Source organism: Girardinichthys multiradiatus, chromosome 23 (genome assembly GCF_021462225.1).
Source record: "Girardinichthys multiradiatus isolate DD_20200921_A chromosome 23, DD_fGirMul_XY1, whole genome shotgun sequence".
Classification (NCBI taxonomy): Eukaryota; Metazoa; Chordata; class Actinopteri; order Cyprinodontiformes; family Goodeidae; genus Girardinichthys; species Girardinichthys multiradiatus.
Window position 1 is genome coordinate 26,980,311 of NC_061815.1, and position 24,705 is coordinate 27,005,015.

The 24,705-nt window shown below is 38.0% G+C and overlaps 1 protein-coding gene across 1 annotated transcript in view; it reads right to left on the reverse strand.

Annotated features, from left to right (window-relative positions):
• trpc7b (transient receptor potential cation channel, subfamily C, member 7b) overlaps positions 1-24,705 on the reverse strand; it is a 99,303-nt gene that overhangs the window by 59,097 nt on the left and 15,501 nt on the right. Inside the window, exons 3-4 of the mRNA XM_047352706.1 lie at positions 19,302-19,484; positions 14,887-15,051 (exon numbers count right to left, since the gene is read on the reverse strand). Of these exons, the coding sequence (XP_047208662.1) occupies positions 14,887-15,051; positions 19,302-19,484 (348 nt within the window). The remainder of the gene's footprint in view (positions 1-14,886; positions 15,052-19,301; positions 19,485-24,705) is intronic.

The following is a 24,705-nucleotide window of genomic DNA, read 5'->3' on the forward strand; positions in this document are numbered from 1 at the left end:
CAATCAATGAAGACTGGCTACCTGGCTGGTCCAATTTAGCCATGAAATCTCCCACACTAAAATGACAGGTGTTTCAGTTTCATTGTCCAACCCCTGTACATGGTTGAGCCAGCCAGGGGATGAAACAATATCTGAACTGTACAAAGAAACTCTGAATTTCAGAATGCACAGCTTAACCCATCCTCCTGCACAGCCTTTAGGAAGGAGTTTCACAACTACAATCCTTGCGGTTTCAGAGATCTACAAACTCTGGGGCGCAGCACTATTCGCCCTCTTTTACCCACAGCTGTGCACTGGTTGCGTTGGGGAGAACAAGCAATGGATTATAACACTGCAAATTGGATCTAAAGTAAAGTACGGTCTGCTGTTTGTATACGGTGACTGTTCCCTGGTCGAAAATAAGACTAGTCACCTTAACCTTTCTATCTGAGCTTCGGCAGAAAAATATCTGAGCCAAAGTTTTTTCAAGAAGAGACACTGTTTCTGACTACATCAAAGAAGCGGTTCCCCCCTCCACTGCTCTGAGAGAATACAGCATAGGAACAGCAGGCCTGCATGCCTCTCTGTGTGCTCTTTTTTTACAAACCCCCCCTCTCCCAGCACAAACTAAGAGCAGCTACCACGAATCTCACTGACCATGGGACCTCTTGTCTTCCCGGACACAACCTCTTACGATTCACATGAGAAGTTGTGCCTGGGAGGAGAAAATTTGGTTTAGGATAAAACAAAATCTTGTTGTTTCTCTATGTTTTGTTTTGTGCTGCTAAACTATTTCAGCCCTAGCAGGCTACCTAGCCTTGATACTACTAATTTGTTTTAGGTTGTGTTTTTAATGTCACAACAAAGTATTTTAATGAGTGGTTTAAAGACCGATGGTCCAGTAACGTCAGCTTGCTCCGTTTTATCTGTGTTTTTCAATCTCTTCTTTATAACCTGCATAAAATAGTTCAACATAGTCCCCAAAACATGTCAAATCTTGTCTCTGTTAGCAGCTAAAAGCTAAAGCTCCAATGGTAAGAAATTTTGGTTCTTAAGCAAACATATTTACCATGTGATCATTGGATAATTTTATTGATTATGGTTTAGTCTTTTGTTCCCTTTTCTTTGTAGTGGAAATTTTTTCTTCATCCTTCTCATTTGTACTTAGTAGTTAAGTTGAATGTTAGTAGCCTTGGTAAAGAGTTTGTTGACAGAAGCTGTTAACTTGAAGTTCAATTATTATGTCAAAATATTCCTAAATTTTGTAGAGAAGTTGTTTATGTTTATTCTGTATATGTGTGCAGGTCTTGCTGTTTGAGAATGCCAGTGCAGAAATTGATTCCTTCTTCTATTGTTCTATAATGACACAGCTCATCAGGCAGATGTTCATAAAACAATAACTGACATTGAGAGCTGTTTAGCTTTTAATTCCTGATAATTGAGTGGTTACTCTGATCTTAATTACTTACTTAGATAATTTTTTGATTTTCTTCATAAATGTAAATCTTTGCTAATTTTGGCAGTGTTAGTTTTAATTTAAGTGAGGACATGATTAGTTTGACAGTTTTGAATTAAATATTAAGACTTTTACCTTCAGGTTGGTGCTATATATTCGCGAAAACCAGCTGCCACAGAGACAGTTTCTTCCCCCAGGCTGCCTCTCTGATGAACACAATGAACACCTTACAGCATGAGTCGTCAGCTACTCTGATGTAAAAAACAAAATAAGCATGTTTGCACTACCACAAGCTGACTTTCTTTTTTTCTGTTCTTTATGTATTTAAAATGACTGTACATACACATACATTTACATACTGTTCTATTTATCCTTATTTTGTTTCCTCTAAAGTTTATCCCTTCTCATGTTTTATATTTATACTTTGACCAACAAAGTCAAATTCCTTGTTGGCGCACAAACATGTTGGTCAAACTAATTGATTCTGATTCTAAATAATATTTGATGAACCTCATCTTTAGATTATGAAAACAGATAAATGTGCTTTGAAATGCATTTATATTACCTAACAAAAGATGTATTATATGCACTTTCATCATTTAGGTTTTCTATCAATGATTCTTTTTATACTGCAGTGCCATATCATTAGAATAACTGGGTTTTCTTCTTTTTTTTTACCGTGACCTGTCCGGCAGAGTAGCGTTCAGAATTGTTGTCTAAGTGCCAAGAAGAAGCCCAACAGATTTACATTCACAAGTGCAGCATTGCAGCTAACACTTTAATGCTCTGTTGGATATTTATAAAATAAACTTTATTAGAAACTTCTTTGGGATTATTTTAATTGTTACGGACATGGAGACAGAAACGAAAAGGAAAAAATAAGAAGCACGAAAGAGAGAGGTGGGGCAAAAAGGAAAAAGGGAGAGAATGAGAAAAGAATGGAGGAAAGAAAGAAGGATGAAGAGATTACAAGATAACACCCTGCTTGCTTCTACACCTGCAGAAACATATATAATAACAGCCTTTTCACCAAAAGGTGCATGGTAATTATGAATACAAGATGTATTTAGTGGTAAATGTGGCTCAGTATATAACATTTGTGTATCTGTCAACATCTGAATCTAAACATCTGTGGGTCTGTGTGTGAGTGTGCTTGTGCATACAAGGTTTCTCCATAAAAAATATGCAATAGCGAGTGTGAGAAGACACAGACCTGCCCCCCTGGATCTGGGACAGATACGGAGGAGATCCGAGCCATAGACACCTAAAGGCCCCCCAGAGCACAGGAACCCCAGGAGAACCATCGAGAACCCCCCCAAAAACAATAGTGTTGCATGTATATTTTTGTTAATTGTAGTTTTCCCAAGTAAAATTGAAGAGTACTTTAGGAATATCCAGTTTGCAAAACTGCAGTGAATGCCTAGTTTTTAAATTAAATTGATAAATGTTTACAAATGTTGACCTATTTGCAAATGTCAGCACATCACTGATTTGGCTTGCTTTCATAATCACCATCAACAGAGCCCTTCTGTAATGACTGTGGTGGTCTTAATTAGCCAAACTGACACTGAGCTAATCCTTGACAAAACACCTAAGGGTTGTCTCCTGAGGTCTCCCTGTCAGTTGAAACCTGCAAACAATTCACATGAGTCACTGTTTTTCTCTCATTAAAGAGAATAATTACTATTTAAATTAATTGAAGTTCTAGATCACAATGGCTGCTATCTATGTGTACTGTCAATAATTTGTTACTACAGTCGATATAAATATAAAAGAATCTTGTATTGTATATTAGATTATAGTCTGCTTTCCAGACTGAGACTGATGGAGTTAAAAAAATCACATATTCATGTCAACAACAACTTCAGTAATCCACACATAAGAAATCAATATAATCAAGTCCATACATTAAGTTATGTGTAATGTAGTACATTGACACATGAAAAGAGGGAGCAGTTAAAATGCATAGAAAGCCAACAAACTTTTTGAAATCAGTATTTAACACTAGAACTCCCAGGGCTGTCAATTTGATGGTTTTGAAAGTTTGACATGCCATAACTCTGGTTTATTAAAACTCTTATCTTCCTGGCATCCTGACTTTTTCTAAACCTGTGTCTTGTGTATTCCTTTGTCCCTATTTAAAAAAAATAACAATGTAAATAAAAGATCTAAGTATTTCTACCTCTAACTACCACAGCCGCTATTTTGACGGCCCTATTATTTAGATTGATATTTTTTTCCCGCGGTTGAGTATACGCGCGAGCGTTGCCTAGCAACCGCCACTCTAGAACGCAGTCTGAGAAGGAGATTGTTGGCATCCTACTGTTGGGACCCACAGCCATGGATTACAACATGCGGTACGGACCTTTCTGGAACTTTCAAAATAAAGTGCATTTCTTCCAGCAACTTAGGAAGGGGGGGTAACAGCGGACTTCCCATGATGCCACTGCCCGTATAAAACCCCACCTTCCCAAGGAACCGATCTCTTCCATGCCAGTGACGACCGAGACAGGAGGGACACAGCACGCTAATGTCTCTTTGCAGGCAAACAGACATAAACTCTTCAAACTGATCCAAGGGTGTCATAAGATCACGAGATCATATGCACTAAGTTAAGTACGAATTAATTACTGTTGGAAGAATCCGGTATTCATTCATAAAAGGGGATAATTAAAGTACAAGCGTGGCTTGACTTTTCTCTCTGAGTTCTACAGATCAAACTGTTATAGAGAGTTCCCAGCAGAGACCTTGTTTCTACAACGCCGAATGGAGCAGTTTTCCCGATCGGAAGGAAGGTGAAGCAGGACCGCATCACCATGGTTACGGCAGTTAACGTGCAGTGTGGTCAGCGGACAGAGCGAGCCGCCCAGCCACAGCTCCGGAGGTTAGCTGTAGCTAACCGTTTGTTGACTGTGGATGTTTCTTCAAACTTCGTCGCGTTGGACAGCTTTTCCTCAGCACGGTTCAGAGGTTAGGTTTGGGCAGAGAGATAGAAGTATTTAGAATGAAATAATCTAAACATTTTTTCATTTTATGAAGTTTGGTTTTGTCTTTGTTGAATCAGCTATCTTGGTGCTAGCAGGCTATCTGCTCAGCACGTGCTCAGTTTTGTCTTCTGTGTTTGTGTGTTTTGAAATTTAAGACAAACTTTATTTAAAGGGTGATTTTAAACACAGAAGAATGATCATAACGCACCGTCCGCGCTTATGCAATTTAACCCTTTTATTAACCCTGGTATTTTAAAGGTATGTGTTTGATTCTGGTGCTTTGCTATAAGCTTCTTTTGTTAGTTTTAACTGCTAACAGCTAAGAACACGTGCTTGCATACTTAAGCCCGTTTCTCCAGAAAGATTGGGTTCTTTTCCAAAATATTTCCTTAAATATTTTACCATTTCATTTAATAATATTTCTTTAAATATTATTTTAATAAATAAAGGCAGCTAATGAGACACCGTTGAGAATTAGTCATCCAGAAGATTGGTTTTATTCAGCAGATCATTCTTTAAAACATTATTTTATTAAAATAATATTTTATCTGATCTTGCATTGTGAAGGGTTGTCTAAAGGTATGCTGATTATTGCCTAAGTTGGTTCCAAGACTAACTTAACTTCATTTCCAGATTCTTCAAGATAATCCTTGGTTCTCAAACATAAACATTGCATGGTAATGTTGCATCACTCTTTTGGTCATGGTTTTCAATCATCTTTAATCAATTTGTTTATATTGTACATAGCCCATTAGTCTTCCCTATTATTTAATTCTGCTTGGTAGTTTAGTTGGATTGTTTTAGCATAGTAAAGAGTTTGTTGATTTGAAATATGTTTGACTTTGAGTTGACTTATTTCTGTTAATAAGTTCTTGTATTTTAAGAAATTGTGTGAATTCATTCCATGTGTGTGCAGAGTTTATGCTGTTCAATATTGTCAGAGCTTGGCTCACCCTTTTCGATTTTGTCCTAATACCACTGCCTTACTGGGCTGTGTTGGACCACTTGTTGCTGAATATTGGACTACTTGCACAGACACCAAGCCTCCTGCTGCTTTCGGCCATTTTGTATCCAGGACATGGCGGCTGATATGACACGCCCCAAGTCTGACGTCACAAGACGCTATATAGGAAGGTGGACATTTTTAAAACTCGCTTTCGGGTGGCAATCTTGACGGGGTTGCCACGCAACTGGAGCGTCCTTGGAAGTAAAAGAGATCCCACGTGGAGTCTTCATTTATTTCTCTCTCTCGTTGGCCAACGAACAATTCATAACTGAGGTTTCTGGACTAGGAAGGCCAGGAATTTCACTTTGCCGATCGAAGATGTGAGTTTAACACGTAACAAAAAACACGGAGTTCAAGGAAACGAACCGCCATCGTGTTTCACCCCTAGTTGACTGCTGATGGTCAGCGCCTATTTTTTCCTTTTCGTCAAGAAGACCAAAGGATGGGACTGACCGCTATCTTGGAGTGTAACTGCAGACGCGTACAATGCTCAACCCCCCTTTTTCCTCTTACTCGCGGACCCAGAAGGAAACTTCACCAAGTAAAACCCATCTTTTATTTAATCTTTTATTTCTTTATTAGAAGGCCTGGGCAGGGTCAGAGGTTGTAGAAGCGATCAGAATCGCTGGTTAGGATCTCATGTGTTCTGAATGATATGTGCATGTAACCTTGCTTATTGAAACTTTGATGTGTTATTTTGATATCGGGATCCGCCGCGGTCCTGGAGCTGCTTGTGTTTTACTATCTGAGAGTCAACGCGGGTGCATTGTAAGACTGGACTGTTAAAACGACCTCATGGTAAAATTCTCCATTTCCCTTTTGTCTTCAACCTCACTGTGCTAATCCTTTGTGCTCAGGAGTTGGGGGGAAGTTTTATGATCAGGAGATCACTGATCTGCGCTCCAACCACCCCCCCCCCTCCCCCCCCCGCTTGCCACCACACCACTTTTCATATTGTCATTCCGTCTTCTGTTATTGCCATAAACTGCTGGTTGACTCAATGCATACCCACTGCCGTTTGTTGAATTTTGCTTAGTTAGATGTGTTACCCCTGTGTTTGTAGAACTTTGCATGTTAAGTAGGTGAAGATTAATAAATATTCACATAGATAAAGAGAGAGCGTTTTGTGTTCATTGTGTGCAAAAGTGATTCGTCAGTCAAAATAAGGTTAACGTTCCACACGTTTCGACAGAAACGGTTGATTAAACAGTGACATCTCCGGCGATAGTTATTAATTATTACGGAGTATTTAACGGTTGTAATTGTCAAAGGCGTTGAGCCACAATTACAACACCAGAAACATCTCTGGTCTCGATTCATAAATGAGGATTTTGGTTAAGAAGTTGATTTTGTCAGATTATGATTTGTAATTATAATTATTGATCAAGATTAATCAATCAATAATCATAAACCCAACAGCTGGTATTCACAGGACAACCCTTAACAGACCGAAATATTATTTGATAAAATATTAAGGTTTTAATATTAAATATTAAATAATATATTCAGATTCATAGTCACAACACTACAAATGGCTTCCAGAAGGATATTTTCTGCTCAAGAGGCATTGGAAATGCTTCAAAAATTACATGATTGTGATTCTGGGGTCGAGAGGGATTCTGACGGCTCTTGGTCAGTATTCAGTTCCAGTGACAGCGGGTCAGAGCGTGAGCCTCCCCCGGCTAAAAAACACGAGTCGTCCCATTAGCAGGAGGTTGTGACGCATTATTTCAAGGTAGTAAAAGACTAGCCTATGTAACAATTTTATCATTTTAGGCTATAGTTTACAGATTAGTAAACTAATAATCTATAAACTATAGCAACAGTGCCACAATCAGCACAGGTTCAGAGATAGGGAGACAAGCCAGGTGCCCAGTGCCCAGCTATAAACCCAGCAAACCAGCTCACTGGGAGGAGAGAAACTAAAAAACAAGGTACTGATAATGGAAAAAGAAATAAATAAATTAGTTAGGTCATAGATATAGTAGCCCAGTAACAACAATCTATTCTGCGCTTTACAGCGCTTTCATCGCAAGACGAGCGCACACCTGGGAAGGAGGAGGAAATAGGAAAGGATGGCACTGTGTGGACAGTGGTAGGGGAGGAAGAAAGTAGAGGGAGGCGTCAGAGCCAGAACCCGTTGACAGAGCGCCAGATCCAAGATGCCCAGACCACGTTCCTCTGCTGTTGGTGAATGCCGAAATGCTCATCCATGTTCAGGGCTGCAGGGTGGCAGAGGCCCGCAGAGTTTTTGGAAATGATTCCTCCTCGGACATGAGTGTGGATGAGCTGAAGGCATTTTTAGCACTAGTTTACTAGTTTAGTCCACGAAGTGAAAGGGGGGCGTAACATGGAGCTGTCCAGCTTTTGGTCAGATTAGTAAAGCTATTTTTAAAAATGTACCCACTACTCTGTATTATTTTTCAGTACTATTTATAAATAATAATAAAACATAATAGGTTTTGATCAAATACTATTATCAATTCTTGTCAAAACCATAATTTTATAGCATGCAAGAAAACCTTAAGCATTCTGACCAATGTACTGCGATGACGTCATCACCGCCTTGCATCCAGAATGCTCGCCGTCAAAATGACGGGCTTGGGAGTTGTAGTGTTAGAATTCTGGGAGTCCTAATGTTAAGGAGTAAACCAGTGTGCTATCAGTGTCAGTTAATATTAGCTGTTTTTCTCATTAAAAGCAAATACCTATTACACAGGAAGCATATTTAATAGGGTCATAATTATAAAAGAGGGGTTAAAAGATTCATCAAAAGACTTATCCAGATGACTCACCGGAGCTCCTGTAAGACCTGGGATTAGCAGGAACAACTTTTCTATGGCAACAAGTAAGTCACTGCACAAGACTCCACTGCTGAAGGAAAAAACAGGTTGAAACTTGCTGAAAATTGTGCTACACCAGCAGCAAAATTTATCCTTTTCTAAAATGTATCTTTGTCTTCTTCCAGAGAAAGAAGATGAAGCTCAGGGAATGGCCTGGTCAGTCAACCAACTTCAATGAAACATCTATGGAAAAACCTGAGGATCAAAGTGCCTATAAGAGGCCACCCAGAGCCTTAACAATCTGAAGAGAGTTTGTGAGGAAGAATTTGTTAAAATCACACCTGAGCAATCAATGCAACTATTTCTGCAAACAGAAGACATCTGGAAGCTTTGATAACCAAAAAAGGCTTGTATACCTGGTATTGAATACATTTTAGTAAATGTATTCAATCAATATTCCCTGTGCTTCCTTTGCATATAGCTTAATTTATGGACATATTTGTTTGATTTCATTGTATATGTGATTTTTGTTTGGGGTTGTTAAAATACATTTCATGAGAAAATATTGATGTGTTCAATATTTATTTTATCTGCTGTACATGCTTGTTGCTGTTCAGCTGCTGTCAAACTGTCATTAAGCACAATGTTAAACAGTTGTTTATCATTCTGCTGGTAGTTTAGCCTTTACAACCTGATAAATCTAGCCTATCTTTTAGAATAAAATAAAAATAATATTACTAAACGTTAACCTTTACATCCCTAAATCAATACGTCATGTCAGTGTACTGCCACTAATTTGGGTGCATTCTAATGTCACAAATTACAGACTGTAGGATCGAGCCTCATCGGTTGGCTGATTCATAATTAAAAGTAATCATACACACACCCTACCGCAGTACACATACACAAATGTTTTTCATGACACAGTGAGATCAGATGCAGCCATTCCCTCATGATTGAATTCATGTCTCAGTGGTGACGAATCTCTCAACGTTATAGCACTCTCCATCCTCTCACTCAAACACTCGACTGCTCTCACTCTGCCTGCAAAACGACACATTCATCAGTAAAACACCAGACACGAACCAGTGGTCCACAACACTGTCTGTGAATCTTACACACACACTCATATGCATCCACCACTTGATGATGAGGTGTTAGAGGATTATCTAGCTTGATGGGCAGATTTGCATAACTGCTTGCATAGTTCCTGCATGGCCTTCCCAATATTGACACTCTACAAATTATAATTAACTTGATGGAAAGTTAAGTTATGGAAGTTAAGAATCTGTGATAAAATGACTTTGGCACTACCTCAGGTCTGTCAATTTTGTCAAACAGTTAAATTTTTTCTGTTCAAAACTAGTTCAGAGTTCTCAAGGAAACTTGGGTTCTCACCTTAGTTGCTCCACTCACAATCCAACATAGAAGGTAAAAAAGTCTAAAGAGGACAACATTTCAGAGAGATTTGTTATATATTAGAGAACCTATTCATTGGATTACTGTTATGTCCACTGACCTCTACGGGCACTCTTAATAGAAGAGATTCTTTCTTTATTTCTCTTCTTCGGGCCTGCTGTCACACCTTGATGCACAACTACAAAAACACAACAAGAAAACTCACCCATCAGTCCTCAATGACTATAGACCTATTGCCCTGACATCCCACATCATGAAGGTCCTAGAGAGACTCCTGTTGGCCCACCTGAGTAAGCAAACAGTAAACTATCAGGACCACCTTCAGTTTGCTTATTGCTGTGGAGTTGTAGTTGAAGATGCCATCATACACCTGCTTCAACAAACCCACTGACATCTGGACAAAACCAGCAGCACTGTGAGGATCATGTTCTTTGATTTCTCCAGTGCATTTAATACCATCCAACCTGATTTGCTTTGTCAGAAACTCCAGCAGACTCAGGTGGAGGCCTCAACAATCTCCTGGATCAAAGACTACCTGACAAACAGACCACAGTTTGTGAGACTGAAGGGTTGTGGGTCTAACCAGGTAGTCAGCAGCACAGGAGCACCACAGGGGACTGTACTCTCACCATTCCTTTTCACTCTGTACACCTCAGACTTCCAGTACAAGACAGACTCCTGTCATCTGCAGAAATACTCGGATGATTCTGCAGTCATGGGGTGGATCAGAGATGGACAAGAAGCTGAGTACAGGAAGGTGGTGGACCGCTTTGTGGCATGGTGTGGAAACAATCATCTCATTTTGAACGTGACTAAAACAAAGGAGATGATTGTAGATTTTAAGAGAAACAGGATTAAGTCAAAAACTATTTCTATCATGGGAGAAGAAGTGGAGGTGGTGGAGGAGTATAAATACCTCAGTGTTCACCTGGAAAACAGACTAGAGTGGAGATGCAACTGTGAAGCCATCTACAAGAAGGGACAGAGCAGACTGTACTTCTTGAGGAAGCTTAGGTCCTTTGGTGTTTGCAGCAAGATGCTGCATATCTTCTATAAGTCTGTTGTGGAGAGTGTGATCTCTTCTGCCATCATCTGCTGGGGAAGCAGCATCAGAACCAGGGACTTAAAAAAGCTCAACAAGCTGATAAAGAAGGCTGGCTCTGTTCTGGGGACTCTTCTGGAACTTCTGGAGATCATTGTGCAAAGAAGGATTCTTCATAAAATAAAGAACATTATGGAGAACTCTGAGGATCCTCTTTATGAGACTGTCCTACAACAACAGAGTGTCTTCAGTCAGAGGCTTCTTCAGATCTGCTGTAAGACGGAGCGCTACAGGAGATCCTTCCTGCCCACAGCCATCAGCATCTACAACGTCTCTTTAAAGAAACCTTCATAATGAGCTACAACAACATTTAATTTCCCTTTGGGATTAATAAAGTATTTTTGAATAGAATTGAATTGAACTGAAGTTACTTCCTCCTTATCGGTGGACCTAATAAAAACTTCAGTCCCCTTGGGCATCTGTAAAATGTTGTCTGTGAAACGTAATCCTGTCTACTGAGTGTCTGAGAGTAATTCTATGGTTAGATCTTCTTGTTTAGGTGAACTGTTTTATTTAAGACACGGGAGATTTTGTAAGGGTTCTCTGCCATTTTTATTCACAAGTTTTTATCTTGTTTTGTGGCAAGCCAGGGAGCTTAGGCATTGTACTTTTGTTTTGTTAGAAAATACTTTTTATTTTAAGTCAGGAGAAGGTATTTCTGTTTGTTGTTTTGGCCATGGAGACCCTAAAGTTTATCGCTGTAAAGTCCTGTGTGAAACCCTGAACTGGTGGAAATAAATCACCTTCACTCTGAGCTGCATTTTATTCAGTAGGTTTAGGTTGTTGATTGCTTGATTTATTTTATATATGTCGTGTTACATCCTGTGCCTCCTAAAATTTTATTCTAAGGGTTGTAAAAGTTACCATGTAATGGGTTGGTGTTTGTCTAAAACTCCAAATATAGTCCTTAAAAAACAATTTGCTCCCTTACAGGTTTCTTCTCTTTTTCCTTTTTGGTCACACATTCCGATCATACAATAATCAGATTTTAATATTAGATAAAGACAGCCAGTTTTCAAATATTTGTTTTGCTTATAAGGGACAAAAACTATCCAAACCATCCTGGCCCTATGTAAAAATGTTATTACTCCCCTTGCCAAATCATGAATTAAATTTGATTAATCACATTTTTAAAAGCTGAATTTCAATTCACTAACCTGATTACTGCCAGACCTGTAGAATCAAGAAATTACTTAAATAGAACCTGTCTGACAACATGAAGTAGACCATAATACTTCATACCTTAATCTAAAGAAATTTCACAACAGATGAGAAACTAATTATTTGACACATATCTCTCTGGAAAAATGTTATAAAGCTATAAAGTATCTCAAAAAAGGAGTACGCTCCTCATCATTTTGTAAATATTTTATTATATTTTTTAATGGGACATCACTAAAGATATAACTCTTTGATACAATGTAAAGTCGTCAGTGTACATCTTGTATAACAGTATACATTTGCTGTCCCCTCAAAATAACTCAATACACAGCCATTAATATCTCACTGGCAACAAAAGTGAGTACACCCCACGTGAGAAGGTTCAAATTGTTCCCAAAGTGTCAATATTTTGTGTCGCTACTATTACTGTCCAGCACTGCCTTAACTCTCTTTGGTATGAAGTTCACTAAAGCTTCACAGGTTGCCACTGGAATCCTCTTCCACTCCTCCATGAAGACATCACAGAGAAGGCGGATGTTAGAGACCTTGTGCTCCTCCACCTTTGCTTTGAGGATGCACCACAGATGCTCAATAGGGATTAGGCCTGGAGACATGCTTGGCCTGTCCAGAACCTTTCCCTTCAAGTTCTTTAGCAAAACAGTGGTCATATTGGAGGTGTACTTGGGGTCCTTATCATGTTGAAATACTGCCCTGCGGCACAGATTCCAAAGAGAGGGGATCACGCTCTGCCTCAGGGTGTCACAGTACATGTTAGAAATCATGGTTTCCTCAATGAACTGTAGCTCCCCACAGCCAGCAGCACTAATGCAGCCCCAAACTATAACATTCCCACCACCATGCTTGACTGTAGGCAAGACACGCTTGCCGTTGCACTCATGACCTTGTTGTTGCCACTCACGCTTGACACAATCTGAAACAAATAACTTTATCTTTGTCTCATCAGACCACAGGACATGATTCCAATGATCTATGTCCTTACTCTGCTTTATTTCAGCAAACTATTTGCAGGTTTTCTTGTGCATCATCTTTAGGAGAGGCTGCCTTTTGGGACGGCAGCCATCCAGACCAATTTGATGCAGTGTGCGGCGTACGGTCTGATCACTGACAGGCTGACCTCTAACCCCTTCATCCTCTGCAACAACCCTGGCAGCACTCATCCGTCTATTATCAAAAGACAACCTCTGGATATGACGCTGAACACATGCACTCAACTTCTTTGGTTGACCTTGGCTCGGCCTGTTCTGAGTGGAACCTGTCCTGTAAAATCACTGCATGGTCTTGGTCATTATGCTGCAGCTCATTTTCAGGGTGTTGGTAATCTTTTTATAGCTTGGGGCATCTTTATGTAGAGTAAGAATTCCTTTTTTCAAATCCTGAGAGAGTTCTTTGCCATGAAGTGCCATGTTAAACTTCTAGTGACCAGTAGGACAGAGCGATAAGACCGAATTTAACACACCTGCTCCCCATTCACACCAAAGACTTTGAAACACAACTGAGTCACATGACACTGGGGAGCAACAATGGCTAATTGGGCACAATTTGGACATATTCATTTAGAGGTTGTACTCACTTTTGTTGTCAGCTGTTTAGACATTAATGGCTGTGTCATGGGTTCTTTTAAGGTGACTGTTGGAATAATTGTATATACTTTCATCTTATATTTTTCCTTTCATCTTCCGTTCTCCTCACAGCGAGTAAAATAACTAATTCTTTGTCTTTCTCTTCTTTTTGTGATGATTATAAGTATAGGTTGTATAGTATATTAGGTTGTTTGAACCTGACAGTGACCACAAATTTACACTGTTATACAAGCTGTACACAGACTACTTTACATTACATCACAGTGTCATGTTTTCAGTGTTGTCTCATGAAAAGATATGATAAAATATTTACAAAAATGTAAGGGTTGTGCTCACTTTCGTGAGATACTGCACATATGAATTTGGAACTCCAGCAAAACAAAACAAGAAAATAATACCAAGATTACTTTTTTGTCTGATATGAAGATTTGAATGATTTGATGATTTGAAACATGTAAGTGTGACAAACAAACAAACAAAAACCCCCCACTCCCAAGAAAGGGAGTGGGGGGTCTTCTACACAGCACCTACATCCTAGATGAAATGTTGTTTAAGTATACAGACTGGGGACCCATGAACCATATAAAAAGTTAAAAGTACGTAAGAGAAAAAGGACTCAAAAAATAAGATGACTGAATGAACAAAGCATTAGTCCATCACCATCTTTCAACTTGGCTTTAATCAACCAGATTAGTAGAGGTTTGCCAGTTGTTAAATCAAAAGTTTCGAAAACACAGCTGTTTGCAGAGCAAAAGAAAAACAACTTTGCCACCAAGAAAACAGTTTATTAAGATTATTTCATCTGCTTCAAAACAAAAAATAGACTCTAATTTCCATTTCTATATTGCTTTAGTCACAACTGTGTTTTCTTTTTCTGCTATTGTTTGCTGTAGTGACACCCAAAAACCTACAGTTATAGGTAAAATTAATAAGGACCCATGATGTAATAGCTTGCAGAAATTCTGTATCTATAGCAGCAACAACTGGAGGAAGTAATTTCTGTATGATTTTCTCAGTCTCTCACACTGTTCAAAATAAACATGGTTCTCCCTTCTTTACAACATTGTTTCAGTCAATTGAGGTTTGCACATAATGTATTCGTTTAGGTCAGAACACTAGATCTATAGTAAAATTTCAAATTATTGGTACTAAAAACTGCTAAAATATCTAGTTTTGAGTTATGCTCAGAATTGGGCAAGACCAGTAAAACTACCAAATAAAAGATGGCTGGGATAAAGTGAACCTTCGGATTAACCTTTTAATACCACACTCCCAAATTTCTTTAGAAGCCAAGACACATGTTTCTACTCTATTAGATGTTATTATGAATTTAGAAACAACAACTATTCATTGTTTGTGCTCTACACATTTTTGTCCTTGCTTTGTTCTTACCTTGCTACATGGCATTATCCAGTAGGCGATAGCCAGGAACGGTAGACCTACAGTCACCCCCAGGACTGTCCAGCACTTTACGCCAATGGACTGCTGCCTCAGGCCGGGTAGGTTTTCATACCAAATGGTCAGCAGCTGCTGCTGGCAGTTGGGATGTGCAACGAACTGAAGACAAAGAGGAAAATATAGATGAAATTGAAGTAATTTGGAAGTAGGTACAGAGAAGTGCACAAGCAGAGTGAGAGAGAAGCATTTAATACAATATCAAGACAAAGAAATCTGCCTTTGGTCTCGATATGTTTATGCATATAACACTTTTTTACTATGATTATGCTAGATATGACATAAAGCTGAATTTGAGAGGCACCAAATCAATAACATTTGTGTGAATTAAGATGTCTGAGACTACACAACATTTCTTCTCTGACCCAAGAGGGACTTAAAGTGTTAAAGTACATGCAATTAATTGGGCAAAAAACCAAAAAGACTATTATGAACACATTAGCACTAAATAGCTTTCCAGCTTCAATGACGACAAATGTAAAACTCAAGGTATACATCACTGTTTTTAGGCGTCATAAATAAAACCAAAAGGAAAACTCCAGTTTATAAAATATTTGCCAATCATTTAAAGCTTTTACCTAGATTTTATATGAAAAGATATAAGAAGACAAGATTTTTTATCTGGTGAATTATAATTGCATTTTTGTATCTGAAGCCAGGGGCATGTTTTTACAAAGTTAAAGGACAGAGTTGTGTTGCATCATTACGTCATTCAAAAACTCTCTCAGCATTAAGAAACGACATTGACTAGTTTTTAAAGTTAATATGTTCAGCCTCTGAACAGTTAGTTGTATTTTCATATGGCCAAACAACAAAGTGGGTGACAGGTCTGTACTTCAGAGAGGTACCTTAATCTGGGCCTATGCTCTTATGGTCTTGTTCAGTGTGTCCATATGCACTTTAAGCTTAAAAGAAAATTACAAAAGCATAGTGGGCTGCACGGTGGCGCAGTTGGTAGCACTGTGGCCTTGCAGCAAGAAGGTCCTGGGTTCAATTCCCAGCCTAGGGTCTTTCTGCATGGAGTTTGCATGTTCTCCCCATGCATGTGTAGGTTCTCACCAGGTACTCTGGCTTCCTCCCACAGTCCAAAGACATGCCTGTTAGGTTAATTGGTAACTCTAAATTGCCCTTAGGTGTATGAATGAGTGTGTGCATGGTTGTTTGTGTGTTGCCCTGCAATGGACTGGCAACCTGTCCAGGGTGTACCCTGCCTCTCACCCATAGACTGCTGGAGATAGGCACCAACTCCCCCACGTCCCACTATGGAATAAGCAGTAGAAAATGACTGACTGACAAAAGCATAGCATGATAAATGCAAAGAAATTGATATGTTTCCACTACTCATTGGGGTAAATTAAGTAAAAAGCTGTTTTAATTTAAAATAACTAATTCATAACAATATGTTACTCAGTTATTTGTTCTGTAAATATTTGTAGAGATGACTTTCAGTTTTATTAATTCAGAATAAGTCTAAGAGCCAGTTGCAAAATCACTTTAATACAGGATTGTCAAAGGAAAGAATGAAAGTGGACAGCAAGTAGTAATGACTGAGTGCACACATTAATTAATGACATTACTAAGAGAGAAAAAAGAAAGGCAGGAAAGATTTTACAGGGCCAAAGAGGATAGATGCTTTTCTTTTAGCTAGAGAACGGATGTTGAATGGAGAGGGATCGATGCTCAGTTGCTGGCTAACCTTAACGATCAAATTCCATGTGGAAATGTAATGTTTAAGATTTTGAGACGCTGGTTTTCTGTTGGTTCAAACTTGCTTTCTCTATATTGTTGTTGCCTCACTGTTTTCATCTCAGACGTTTTCCACCTCTTTGCACCTCTACCTATTTCCTTCCCAGGCAGGTTGAATTTATCTAATCCCATCCAACAATATAAACGCAAATGGATAAGGTGTATATGTACAGCAATTCAGTCAACAGAACCATAGATAACATTGTTTCCAGTTAGTTTCCAGTTAGCAGTCTTTTAAGCCTCTGACCCATGCCCTTAATGCTGTCTGTACCCAGAAACGCGATCCTTGTTCCCATGGTATCGTCTCCCATTACTGCAACTTCAGTAATTAGTACAGTAGCTTGCTACTGGACATGCTTTTGTTTACAGGTTAGCAAAAGCCGGCCTGCTTGCTGCCCAACTCAAACACATATAACACAGATGCATGAAAACAAGTACTAACATGAATATACACATGGGTTGTTCCTGGTTCACAGAAACATACAGCATTGGTTCCACATGGAAATACGTGGCAACGGGAGTTTTGTGAAGTGAAATGGGGAAAAGGGATTTGATGTGACATTTTAAAGCCACCTCTGCTCAGCACGGATTAGTTCTCCCGCAGGGGCCTGTCAGTTGCTTACTTTAGTTCTTCTAAGGCAACATGCACAACAACAGCATTTTGTATGAATATTTCAAGCTTATTAAATTATCAAGAGCTAATGTTTTGCTCATTTACAGGTTAATGGGAGACCAAATTACCAAAAATGTCAGAACCTTTTTTACAGATTAATGAAATCAAACTCTTCATTTTATTTGAACAGTTTTGGCTACAGAATTTATAAAATCTATGTCTTTAAAAATCTGAACTTCAATGTAATTTGATCTTACTGATGCTCTCAAAAAATACAAAACACATTGTCACCTTAATTTAACCCTTTCTTACATATGTTTTCTAACTATATTAATTGTTCTGTGTCACTATACACACTTAATATATGTGGATATATATATATAACGTAATTTTAAAACAACCTTATTGTCTGGTAAAGACAACTTGACATCTTTTTATTTCACAATTAATGATCACTTGTCCATGGCTGGACATGAACATTCATTCAGAGAATTATATGGTTTTTTTGTGCATACTTTGTTTGTGTCTAGATGAAAATTATGCATTATGACGTGCTACTTTTATTTTTGTACCTTTATGATTTGCAGAGCTGTCAGGTGTTAAACATCATCCAACATTATCTGTTATATTCTTAAATTCTGTCTTATTTTGTTCATTTACTTTCGTTACCTTTTTGATAGATAGTTTGATTATATGATAATAAAATTATTATGAATTATGTTTACTGGTGCAATTTATTTTTCATGTTAGATTATTTTTGAATTCTTCACTAATATTATTCTATAATAAAACCTTGATTTGCAATGATTTTATGCTTGGTTGGGTGCCTCTTCCTCTCTGTTTAGTTTGTGATAGACAGCAAGCTTTATTCATTTTTAAGCTCTTTATATAACACATTTTTGTTATACTGTAATATGTCCTCAACAAACCCTCAAATGACTGGATTAAGTCAGTTGGCTTGACTAAGCTTGGAAAGTAGTTTGTTTCCTGGATTTCTGCCTCTAGCAATCACATGCACCAAACTCTAAAGTAAACTATATTGCAGTGAGCGCAATTTAAGTTTTTAACATAATCTTATTACTTCCTGTTGGTGGGTGTTTAACTTGTAATTTCCAAATAAATCGGGATCATAAAATACAACTGTGTGTAATATCAAACTCAGATTCAGTTTCTTAATCAAAGTTAACTTTAGAAGAACTAAGATAAAGTGTTCACTGAAATGCAGCATTTGTGTTGTCAAGCTAAAGACTAAAGTTGCCCTTAAATCTTCTAATTCTCCTGGCTTTGATGAATGACACTGTGCTAGTTGCAGTTACAATTAAGGCCCAGGTCATAAAAAAATAAAAGGGTTCCTCTGACATTCCTTGTTGTTTCTCTTTGAAATACCCTAATCATTTCTTTGTCAAAAAAGGCATATAAAACAATACTTCTAAAAAAAAAATAACCAAACAGCTAAAACAAAGGAGCCCCTCAACCTCAGTCTTTGTAGTCTCAATATATATATTATGTGCAATATTATCATTTCAATTCAATTCAGCTAAGCTCAGTTTATTTAATTTAGCCTCAAATCACAACAAATGTCATTTCAAGGCACACTATCCGCCTGGGTTTGTGAAGATTTTAGGAGTCCACCTTAAAAACAAAATTACACAAAACTAAGCTTTTTTCTTACAAGGTAGCCCAAAACTAAACTACAACACAGATAGAGTGAGGGGTAACAGGTAGATATTTATAAAAAAACCAAAAAAAAAAACATTTGTGAGATCAAACTACAACTTTGACAGAAAGAGAGAGGGTGAGAAGTCAGTTTATCAAAAAATAAATATGATATTTGTCTTATATAAACACTTAAATACAAATGGAAAAAGGCTAATGGAAAGTCATTGCAGGTTAATATTTCTTTGATGTCACTATTTTGGTTGTGTTTTTGTTTATGTCCTAAAACTTTCACTTTATTTGTTTTGCCACTAAACTATGCTGTAAATAATCGTACCTTTTTCACTTCATATTTGATGGCCAGCTTGATGCGGCTGAGGCAGGGTCGGTTGTAGGGGCTCGGTGGGCACTGATCCACATCACCGTTCAGAATGGCCTCAACTTCTTCTGTGTCTCGACAAAGGTCCAACACGCCCACCACAAAGTCTTTACACTGCATGGACAACTTACGGTAGTCATTCTGCAGAAGAGAGGAGGTTAGCGGCACCATCTCTGCAGTAACATTATAATTACAAGTGATGCCAAAAACAAATTTTACTGAAAATAAACTTTGTTTTCAGTAACTTTCAACCACCTTGTTTTTCTTAATCTTTAAGAACAAAAATAAATTATAAGATAAATACTTGCAAGGTATATTGGCACTTATGGATCACAATTTCAAAGACAAATTTTGAATTTTTCCACCTAGTGTCATGGTTGTGTAATGTGACATGTTTCTTGCATTGTGTTGGAAATAAGAACAGGCATCAAGCGTATCTAAAAAGATAAAACATAAACCTTCCTCACAGGTATTCGGTTCTGTTAGAAATCTTCAATGATTTTGTGTAATTACATGCTCTGTGTAAGATTTACATTTATTTTTTGAATATGTTAAAATATGCATTGATTGTATCACTTTCAAAACTCTTTACATATTTCTCATATGTTACAGGGGTCTTATTTAGACCTACCCTATCCTAAATTTAAATTTAAATGTCTTAACATGCTGTGTAGTTCTGTGGATTTGAGGTTATGTTGAATAGCTGTTACCATTAAATTAGTGAAATTGAATTTTGAGTGACAAAAAGGAAGCTTTTTAAAATCGGCCAGTTCTGTCACAGTTGCTGATCAGGCACTTCTCCATTTTGCAAATGATGTAAACACAACACAAACTGGGACGACAGTTCTGTAACTGGTGGGTTGCCGGTGCGAACCCCCATCTCAGTTGTTGTGTCCCTGTGCGTGTTTCACCTGCCTTGCTTGCTAATGGTGTTCAGAGGGCTCAGTGGCGCCAATTGTATGGCAGCCTCACTTCTGCTGCCCCAGGGCAGCTGTAGCTACAATGTAGTCTACCTCTGTCAGTGTGTGAATGTGTGAATGAATGAGTGGATGACTGATTGCAGTGTAAAGCGCTTTGGAATCCTCTGACTTGATATAGTGCTATACGAGTGCAGGCCATTTACCATTTACCAAACTTATACAATTTCACATGACAGAACTGCAAGGTTGAACGGATGCAACTTTAGGTTATTTTGGGATAAAAGTGACAGTACGTAATGAGTGATTTAACAGAGCATTAAATGTGTATGTCACTGTGACTTCTTACAGCATGGTCTATGTGTTCTCTTTGTGTGTCTGTGTTTGTGTGTTTATGTCAACTCAGACAAATTGCCGGTTAATTCTATAACTTGACCCACACTTTTTTAAGTTCCTGAACCCATTGCCCCCGATGTTTAAAAAAAGCTTCTCCTTACTTTTGAGATGATAAATGACACTCTGCTATTTGCAATTATAATATGCTAAAAAATTGAAAGGGTCCCTCTGCCATTCTTGACCTCTTCTTTCAATCATCCTGAGAATACCTTTGTCAAAAAGGAAAAAAATAAATACATATAGCACAGTGTTTCCATCAGCAAAAATAAATAAATCAGAGTTAAAAAGGAAAACTTCCAAATAGCTCAAAAAGAAGCCCCTTGGTGTATATGATTCCCAATGTTGGTATCTATTATGTCTGGTATCATGCCCTTTATGCACATTTTAAGACTGAACATTAGAAACAAAAATGCAGCAAATTTAACTGAAAATCATAGTAAAATCCCTAATATGTACAGGTAGGTTTGAACCATTCAAATGAGGCTCGTTGGTCAGATTAAAAGCACCTTTTGGAAATAACAACCTTTTAGCAGGTATCTAACAGAAACATGTAGTCAGAGTACAGCTTGTATAACAGTGTAAACTTGCTGTTCCCTCAAAACAACTAAACAAACATCCATTAATGTCCAAACCACTGACAAGGAAAGTGAATACACCCCTAAGAGAAAATGTCCAAATTGTGCCAAATTAACCATTTTCTCTCCCCGGTGTCATGAGACTTGTTAGTGTTACAGGGTTCATCATGGTGCCTCATGACAAAGAACTCCCTGAGGATGTGAAAACAGAACTCTTCTACCTCAACAATTTTCTTCTACACTGTTGAACTTGCAACAAAGGTTAATAAGACCAAATTCTTCATGACAGTCCAGTACAAAACAAAACAATTAAGAAGTAAATTATCTTTGGAAGTTCAAAAGTGTGCGAGACTTCATTCTGGACGGCTTAACATTTCTGCAGCTCAAGTTTTAAAAATTTGAACTGCATGGTGTGCACATACTGATCATGAACTTCATTTGCATTCCTTTAGTGTGCAACCCCTGTGGTGATTGTGTTCTTTCAAGCATCATTTTTGTCATTTGTCCTGAATATAAAACAGTTAAATTGGCTCCTTAAACCCTATGCTATTTTCTTGGATTCATTAATAAAACCAGAGAGCAGTATGTTTGATAACGTTGGTTAGATGACTCATCACTGTCTATCAATTAAAAAAATAACTCAGGGTATCTGGTAGAAACATCTGCTTGGTCTGTGTTTCTTTTCGACAGCTTGCTGAAATAAATCCATTTAAGTCTCAAGGCAATACCTCAGGGTGTTAGATGTACCCAAAATATATTGATAAACAATGACATTTACACTGCACGGTAGGTAAATCTAGTCTAACAGATCATGCACATATAAAAACTCCAATATCAATGTCAGCTGTATGGTTTTTTTTCACAGGATATGAGATTACGACAGTCATGAGATTAAAATTGAATGATGCGGTGTGAAACAGAAAATGGTGAGGAAACTAGTTAGTTGAACAGCAAAAAATTAACTTTACTTGGTGTTAAGCTCTTTCAATCATCTTCTATGTGTTTAGCTCTGTTTCTTTTAACAATAAAATCTGCTAAATTAATCAAAACAGAAAGTCAAACCCGAATAAAGAAAACTTTATTCGGGTTTACTTCCTCCCCACTGCACTTTCTTAAAAAAAATGGGGTTGTAGGTTAATTTGTCCAGAGGCTCATATGCAAAAATTGATAGCTTGTCTTGAAGACTAGGATGTGTGATAATAAATGTTGAGTTGCTGTGGCAGGTTCTGGTGCCGGTAGCTGTACTCACATATTCATTTAATGTGTGACATAAAAAAAATTCATTTCAGCCTTTTGTGATGTTATGTATTTTGCCAGGGGTGGTAGAGAAGGTGATTTCTCCCATAGCTGTGTACTTTTTAGGAACATGTGCACTGAGAACATCATAACACGTTCTACAGAAGCTGTAGAAGACAGGTGGGATAAAGCAGCAACATATTGCAACCTGTAAGGCACCCATAGGATCAAGTTGATAAAACTCCCTGAGTTTTTAATTTTTGTTTATGACAGACATAAAAGGATACAGTAAATACATTGGGTTTCAAATCTAAAAGACAGCAAATAAGATTGAACAACCATACTCACACATGAATAAAAAAAAAAACTATTGCTAATAAACATGTGCTTGTTTCAAGACAACTTGTCAGCTCAGATATAGGCCTGTGCCTTTCTGTATTTATGAACTGGGCAACAGCACTGACTACTTAAACTTAAGCAAAGTTTCACCCACACAAGAAATAAACAATAGGGACACAATATTGTTGGGCTTTGATGATGTAAATTTAGAGGCTTCTCAAATCAAAAAGGCTGCTGTTCACATGCTATCCTTCAAATCTTGGATGTGACAGCTGTGCTAGTTATGTGTATGCCGTGATTATGATTATGCATCTGTGTAGCTTTGAGGTGAAACAGGAGCTGATGGCATAGCTTGATTGCAGCATCCAAACAGATTTGGAGCACCTGGTACCAGTATCTTATTTAGATATGGAATTTCCAGTTTCCAACACGAAAAGAGTATATATTTTTACGTTCTCTCCTTCTTGAAGGGCTTATTTATTTATTTATTAAGAGGGGCTGCACAGTGGCACAGTTGGTGCCACTGTTGCCTTGCAGCAAGAAGGTCCTGGGTTTAACTCCCGCCCGAGGGTCTTTCTGCATGGAGTTTGCATGTTTTCCCCGTGCATGCGTGGGTTCTCTCTGGGTACTCTGGCTTCCTCACACAGTCCAAAAACATGACTGTTAGGTTAATTGATCTCTCTCTAAATTGCCCTTAGGTGTGAATGGGTGTGTGCATTGTTGTTTGTCCTGTGTGTTTGTGTTGCCCTGCGATGGACTGGCGACCTGTCCAGGGTGCAGCCCGCCCATCGACCGTAGACTGCTGAAGACCCCCCCCCCATTTCAGATACTCTGTTGGATTCAAATCACGACTCTGGCTGTGCCAAATGTCAATATTACTTCCAGTCAGAAGAAACAGGTTTTTAAAATTTAAACATTTAAATTTTAAATCTGCCAGGGGTATGAATATGTTTAAGCTTAACTGTATTTGTCATAATGTCAAAGAGGAGCCATCCTCTAATGCTACCAAAAAGCTAATAATACTTTGAGTGTTTCTACTTTTACAGAAAGGCTGAAACTGATGGTTTAGGTGCAGAAATCTCTTATATTTATAGGGAAATTCTGCTGAATGTAAAGGATATTGGTAAAAATGTGATACAAAGGTGTCAACACTGTGACAGAATGGCCAAGAAGGAAGCAGGGAAACTATTGAGTAAAAAGAGCACATTGGTTCCATGCTTGTCTTCACACTGGATTTATTTAGAGATATTTGAGAATGTAGGGTTGTGTTAATCTGGTGTAAATGGGGCCTAGAGATGACAAGACCATTTCACTGTATCTCTGTGTCATTAGTCCCATTAAGAAGGGTATGATATGGTTTAATCTGTTTTTCATTAGACTATTTATAAACGTTTATTTGTCACATGTAATTTCCCCATGTAAAATTGATAGACTAATGCTGTTAGGAAACTGAGTAGACATTATTTGATGCTTTAAAACAATGAGGAGATAATGTGACAGGAGACGGGGAGATAAATCAAGAGAGAAGACACAGGGATGGTAATGAGATGGTGATGAGACAGATAAGTCCTAACACAGCCCTGGTCCCTCAGGTGAGCCCCTCTCATTATTTTTTTGGGAGATGGGAAACAGAATGACAAGCGGAAAGGCTGCATATCAAACACAAAGGTAGTTAGAAGGTTGTGAGAAATGACAAATAAGAACAGATAAACATTAATAGACTTGAAGAAGAAGCAAAGCAAGACATTGGGAGACTAGAGTCCACATTAGCAGAGGCTGAAAAAGTATGATAATATTGCTGAAGTGTCATTAGATTTTAAAATCTAATTTGAATATATGAGCACAACACATACTTGTGCATTGATCTTAGCTGAGAAAAAAATCTATGTTTGGTATAAA